Below are 6927 nucleotides of genomic sequence, written 5' to 3'. Positions count from 1 at the left end.
CACATTCAGATCCTAGCAGGGGAAGATACTGAAAGAAGGTTGAGAAGCACTGCTTTATCCTTCGCTTCATCACTTCTCTCTGCCAGGAATACCCTCTCTGCCCTTTGTCACTGGTCTCTTGGCCCCTGCTCTGGCTTCTCTGTCATCTATTCCCTACACATTAGCCTGAGTTCTATGGAAAATATACATCTGACCAGGACACTCCCTGCTCAAAACCCTTCACAGCTCCCAGCTGCATTTGTAATAAAACCCAACTTCCTTCTGGAGGTCACAGGTTCTGCCATTTTCACTTGCTCTACCTATGTGGCTCTTGTGGGTTCCTTGGACATGCTGAGCTTTTCCCTGCTCCAGAGTCTTGGGTTTCTGTGAGTCCTTTGCTTTGAGTGCAAATGCTACTGGCTCAGCTCAGCACCCCAGAGAGGCCTGCCTTGTCCCCAGTCCTCAGAGTAACTTTCACCCAGTGCTCTGTAAGTACCTGAGTCACATCTGAATGGGAATCTGGGCCTTTCCTCTGACTATTGGGGTGGCTCTGGGAAGTCCCTTAACATCTATGGACCTCAGTTTCTCACCCACAAAATAGGGCTAATGGTACCTATCTTGAGAGTGGTTGTGTGGATTAAATGAGATGTAGTGGCAGCAGGCAGCGTGGCTGGTACATGATTGCAGGACAAATGGTCATTATTACGTCATCAATTGATTCAGTAAATACTAGAGTGCTGTGTGCCCAGCCCCTTGCTTGGCAGGAGTTGGGACTCAGAGGTGCGTGAGGCAGGTGTTCTCATTTCTCCCTTGACCCCTAGGCTGTTTCCTCTTTGAGGATACTGGTGTCACCATGAATCTCAATCCTGTGCCAATGTGCATGACAAAGGAACGCACAGGGCTGTGGGAGAAGGGAAGTATCTGACCCAGCCCCTGTGGGAAGGTGTGGGAGTAGGGGCAGCCTAAGACATTGTCCCAGAGGAATGGTGGAGGAGGAAGCTAGGCAGGCATCCCTGCCACCTCTCTCAAACTCCAAATTCAGTGGTAGGATCACCCAAGACCTTCTGTTAGGGGTGGAGAGCCTTTATTCTACTGACAAGGTGGTCTCTCAAGGGCTTTAAGTAGAGCTTTGATTCTCTCACATTAGCTCATTCCAGTTGTGTCATAAACGGGCCAAAGGATTAGGAGGCTAAGGCTGCAGCTGGGGAGGGGTGACAGGGAGGCAGCTGTGGGGCCCAGTAAAGGGTGTACATGGAGGCCAGTATACCTCAGTACAAGGTTCTGCCACATCTCGGCCCTGTAATCCCCCTGGAACCAAAAAGGGGAAAACGTGTCTTTTGTGTTTCGGTCTCTGAGGTGAGTGGGGACCTCCAGCGGGTAGGGGCCCTCTAGCCTGGGTCTAAGGGCCGACAGGTACCTGGGCTTGCTGACGACCCAAAAGGCCCGGGAAGGAGGAGGGTCAACAGAGAGGCCCTTCTTTCCGACCTGGAAGCTGAGGTCCCACGGGGTCGGGAGCGCTGGAGGCTCGGGAGGTGTGAGAACGGGTCCCCAAGCACCAGGACCCCTGGGGACAGCTTAGCGGGCCTGCAGCATAGCGCGGCCTTTGGGCCAAGGGCTTCCACGGATCGCGAAGATCTGTCCGAGCCTCAACTGGGCCATGCTTCTCCGGGCCCCGGCCCCGGCCCAGCTGCGTGTGGTGTCGCGGTCCAGACAGACCTGGACCGGTCCCGCGCCCCGCCCGTCCCAGCCTGCCGTCCTCCCTGAGTCATCTGGACTCGGCTGAGCGGCCAGCCAAGGTCACAGGGCTAGAAGGCGACAGAGGCGGACTCGAACCCGGTGGGGGCCAAGGTCATCGGGCCGCCCCCGGCAGGGCCAGGGCCAGCTGCCCGTGGTGCAGCCCGGGAGCTGGGCCGGTCTGCAGCACCGTGGACCGCGCGGGGGCGGCGGGTGCCCGTCAGCTCAGCAGAACCGCTCTCCTCCACCCGCGTAGCTCGCCTCCCGGAGGCGACCCGGCCTTTCGCCGGGTCGGCCCTCCCTGACTACAGCTCCCAGAAGGCCGCGCGCCGCAGGAGGGGTCGGCGGCGAGAGAGGCGGTGACGCCACCACCCCACCCCCGCGCCCGCCCCTCCCGCGCCCCGGCCTTCGGCCGCGCACGGCCTGACGGGAGTCGTGGTCCTCCCCCGGGCGCCCCCGGCGGCGGCGGGGGCGGCAGGGACTTCCACTCCCGGCGTGCCCTGCGCGCCGGGCGCACGTTAACGGCAGGAGGGGCAGGCCCAGGCAGTAGGGGAAGCGGCACCCGGGAGGGCGGAGTAAGGCTGGGGGGGGGAGGGGGGAGGGCGCCCACACCCCTCCCCCTCCCCGCCGCTCCTTCCCCCTCCCCCGACGTAAACTGGGATCCCTTTCCCCTTGTGTCCGCCATATTGGACTCTAACTCTGGTCAGCGGCGGCGCCAGGCCGGTGGAGTCGCCGTTCCTCCCGCCCAGCGGCCTCCCCCGCAGCTCCCGCCCGCCCCAGCCCTCCCCGCCTGGGAGGCGACCCCGTGCCGCGCTCCCCGCCCCAGCCGGACGGAGCGCCCGCCGCCGCCGCCTCAGCCTCCCCGCCCTCCCCGCCCTCCGCCGCCGCCCGCGGCCCGGCGCCCGCTGCGCGCCCCTCTCCTGTCCGCCCGCCCGCCATGAGTCCGGCCGACGCCAAGCGCGGGGCCAAGCGCCGGAAGAACAAGCGGGGCGGCGGCGGCGGCGGCTCGGGCGGGGGTAACGGCGGCGCGAGCAGCGGCAAGGCCGGCCCGGCGGCGGCGCTGCGCGGCTCCCAGGCCGCGGCCCTGGCGGCCCCGGGCGGCGCGGCGGGCCTGCTGGGCGGCGCGGCGGCGGCCAACGGGCCCCTCGGCGTGGGCGCGGGCGGCGCCGCTCCCGGAGGCTACTTCGAGGTAAGCAGCGGTGGGCGGGGGTCCGGCCGGCGGGACACGGCCGCCGCCCCCTCGCGCGCTGTCGGAGCGCGGCCTCCCGCGCGGGCCTGGGCCGCTGGGCGGGGATGCTGCAGCCGGGCGGATAACGGGTCCTGCGGCGGCCGCGCGGGCGTCTGCAGGCTGCGTTCGTGGGTCCCGGGCGGGGCGGTCGGGGGCCCGCGCTGGGGTTTCGCTGCCTCTGGCAGCGTTCTCTGGAGAAAAACGTGAGCAAGGCTGCGGGAGGCGACACCTGGCCCTGAAGCACGAAGCGCGGTCCGTGGTCCGTGGGTCGCATGGAGTGGCTGGCCCCGGATTTGAGCCGCTGCGAGAGGAGGGGGATGCCTCCTAGGTGAAGCTCCTGCGCGTGTCGCTTTGCCTTCCTCTGGCCCCCGTGGGTGATGCCCTCAGGGACTCAGGCTCCTGTGGTAGCATCTCACCCCGCTGCTGCAGCTTCCGAATAGCTGTGACTCAAGTGATGAGCAGGGCTTTCCTTTGTAATTCCCAGTGCTTTGAAATGTTTCTCGCTGTCCACCTTCTTAATGCCCCTGCAAATGATGGTTGAAAAGTGCCTCCTGGAAGTTTTCTTTGGCTTCTCCAATATGGTCATTTGGTAGCTACCTGACAGCCATCTGGAGTTGGGAGCGCTGGCCTTACATTTCCCACTTTCTTAAGTTTTAGGGATAATTAGTGGTCTTGTTACTCTGGCATGTGTTTAGCGTTTGAACATGAGGAATTTGGAGAGTAATTTTTTTCAGTTTTGTTTAAGAAGGCGGCTAGCTCACTTTGCATCTATCAGTTATGGATTGCTGCCACTTTTATCTCGCTATTGGTTACTACAGTGCAGAAGACATAATACTTGTATGTGGTATGCAATTGGTGTGGTCATTTCCAGTCATCAGATTGGCTCCTGAAAGATGCTATTTTTTTTCAAAAGTTATGTTCTTGTAACATTATTAGAACTCTTAAATTATATTATTTTAAAGACATTTGCAATTAAAAAGCAAAACAAAAAAAAACCATTAGTATTTGTATGCCAAATCATGAGATAAATTGACTTATGTGAGATTCCAAATATTATGTTGGAACAGTATGTAGTGAGAGCAGATAAGAAATCATTGCACATGGCATGGTTTACTGATGCTTATGCTATAACATGAAAATACAGTAATGTATGTTTCACTTTAAAATACTTTGAGTGTTCTCTCTGGTATTGTAGGTACAGTTGTTGGAGCTTGTTTTACATTATATTGTTACTAATACATTTGTTTAGGGGTCCTGAGTGCAGAACTTCCGTCTCCAGAGGTTACTCTTATCCACTACTGCCCTGATATGAAATAGGCCGTAGTTCTTGGGAGCAAGGATGAGCACTTGGATTATTGAGCTGATTATTATTATTTTTTGAGACAGAGTCTCGCTTTGTTGCCCAGGCTAGAAGTGAGTGCCGTGGCGTCAGCCTAGCTCACAGCAACCTCAAATACCTGGGCTCAAGCAATCCTACTGCCTCAGCCTCCCAAGTAGCTGGGACTACAGGCATGTGCCACCATGCCCAGCTAAGTTTTCTATATATATTAGTTGGCCAATTAATTTCTATTTATAGTAGAGACGGGGTCTCGCTGTTGCTCAGGCTGGTTTCGAACTCCTGATCTTGAGCAATCCGCCTGCTTCGGCCTCCCAGAGTGCAAGGATTACAGGTGTGAGCACCGCGCCCGGCCTGGATTATTGAGCTTTTAAAGGGCAGTGTTTGGTGCTACTGGGGAGGGTTGGGTGGGAGGTCTGCCTATGCAGATCTTTTATAAAAATGGTATGTTTGCTGTAGTTGGATGTAATACATACCTATTTCTATCACCTCAATAAAAACCAGTTGGTGGCGCAATACAATCCTTTCTCTGGTCTTTCTTATTTCAGGTTTTAATAATTGACATTTACTTTGCAAAATTATCTGAAATATTTAAATCGCACCATTCAAAGGCAGATACAATTGTATGCCTAGTATTTTTTTCTTTTTGAGACTGGGTCTCAGTCTGTTGCCCAGGCTAGAGTGTAGTGGTGTCGTCATAGCTCACTGCAACCTCAAACTCTTGGGTTCAAGTGATTCCTCCTGCCTCAGCCTCCTAACTAGCTGGGACTATAGGCGAGAGCCACAATGCCTGGCTAATTTTTCTTTCCTTCTTTTCTTTTGGAGTCAGTCTTGCTCTGTTACCTCAGGTAGAGTGCAGTGGCATCATCATAGCTCGTTGCAACCTCAAACTCCTGGGCTCAAGCAATCCTCCTGCCTCAGCCTCCCCAGTAGCTAGGACTGTAGGTGTGTGCCGCAATGCCCTGCTAATTTTTCTATGTTTAGTAGAGACTGAGTCTCGCTCTTGCTCAGGCTGTACATAAACTCCTGAGTTCAGGCAATCCTCCTGCCAAAGTGCTAGGATTACAAGTGTGAGCCACCCCACCCAGCCCTAATTTTTATATTTTTTTGTAGAGAAAGCGTCTTACTATATTGCTCAGGTTGGTCTCAAACTCCTGACCTCAGGTGATCCTCCTGCCTTGGCCTCCCAAAGTGCTAGGATTACAGGTGTGAGCCACCTCGCCTGGCCCCTAGTATTATTTTTGACAAGATTCTCTTATTCTGTTAAACTATTATGCATCAAGTTTTTTTACCATGACCCATTGAAGAAACAAAATATACTAAGACCCAGAAAACACACACATGCCTATACAATGAAGCTGCTAAAAATGCTATTTCAATACTTTTTGATCTTTTGATCTTTTCTATTAAATTTCATTAATAATATACCAGTTGTATTAATTTTCATTAATAAAATGCCAGTTCACAAAGTTATTTCACTATGCACTATTGAGTTGTGACCTGCACCTTGAAAAACATTTACTATATTTTAAACTTTTAGAGCTATGTCTTTAGTTTTTAGATTTCTTCACAAGTGTTGTTTTAGTAATTGTGCATTAAAGATGCTGTTTATGATAATAGGGCTAAAAATGTTATTTCCACAGATCACGAAGGGTCCTAATGTCAGTTCTGAAGCCTCTGAATTGTTTCCCCACAGATGGTGTGCTCTTTGGGGTACCTTGTATGGTGCAAAACAGAGACAAAAAACAGTGTCAACAAGTAACAGCAAGTGGGTCCTGGCCCTGTTTCCCAGAGAGGGTTTCGGAGTCCTGGGGAGTGTCCTCTCCACTCCATAGAAGGTCAGCAAGCCAGAGGGTGGATTAGAGAGAAGTCAGAATGGAAGGACTGTCTTGATTTTCAAGAGGGTCACAGCTCTGTTGCCCTGTGTGCTGGGCACAGCATTGTGGATTATACCTAGGACCATCTTCATCAAGGCAGCTGCTGAGGTAGAGAGGATGTTTCTGCATGTGGGTAGCTTCAACAAAGAATGACTGCTAGGGGAGAAGTAGCAGAACATAGCTTAGCTTATGGGATCTTTGGCCCTAAACAGAACTCTGGCACACAAAGCTTTGGGGGGACACAAATTTGATAGGCTGTGTCACTTGGGCAAAGTATCAACTTTGCACTACCTCAGTTTTCTAAATGGTAGAACACCCAGCTCCTAGGATTATTGTAGGAATTAAGCAAATGCAAAGAAAGTGCTTAAACAATGGGTGGTGACACACAGTAAGTGCTGTGCATGTTCCTGATCACTGTTTTTCCAGAACTGGGCTAGACTGTATTAGGGACTCTGCTGCAGGATGCTATTGATCAGCTTTTTAGACTTGTAAAATGGGAAAACAGTACATATGTGTAAAAAATGTTGAACACAAGTCTTGGACAATGCCTGCTCTAACAGCCTTGTGTGTTGATCTGCTCTAACCTGACAATAAAGGGTTGGCCCTGAAACAAGTTGATAGATGAGGGATAGCATGACTATATCTAATTATTTTGCATTTCTATTTTAAAATATAATTTTCATAGTGTTCATGATGTAAATGAAAAAAGCTTATAAAACAGTATTTGTAACGTAGACCTATTTTTGTGGAGTATCTGTATATATCTTTGCACA

The 6927-nt window shown here is 53.0% G+C and overlaps 1 protein-coding gene across 1 annotated transcript in view; it reads left to right on the top strand.

Moving 5' to 3' along the window:
* The first annotated feature begins 2373 nt into the window (after nucleotides 1–2373).
* Nucleotides 2374–6927, top strand: part of FAM193A (family with sequence similarity 193 member A) — a 159440-nt gene continuing 154886 nt past the window's right edge. Inside the window, exon 1 of the mRNA XM_075992888.1 lies at nucleotides 2374–2902. Coding sequence (XP_075849003.1) covers nucleotides 2651–2902 — 252 coding nt within the window. The 5' untranslated portion in view covers nucleotides 2374–2650. The remainder of the gene's footprint in view (nucleotides 2903–6927) is intronic.

This window comes from Microcebus murinus, chromosome 16 (genome assembly GCF_040939455.1).
Source record: "Microcebus murinus isolate Inina chromosome 16, M.murinus_Inina_mat1.0, whole genome shotgun sequence".
NCBI lineage: Eukaryota > Metazoa > Chordata > Mammalia > Primates > Cheirogaleidae > Microcebus > Microcebus murinus.
The sequence above is the reverse complement of the archived record's forward strand: the minus strand, read 5'-3'. Positions and strand labels throughout refer to the sequence as shown.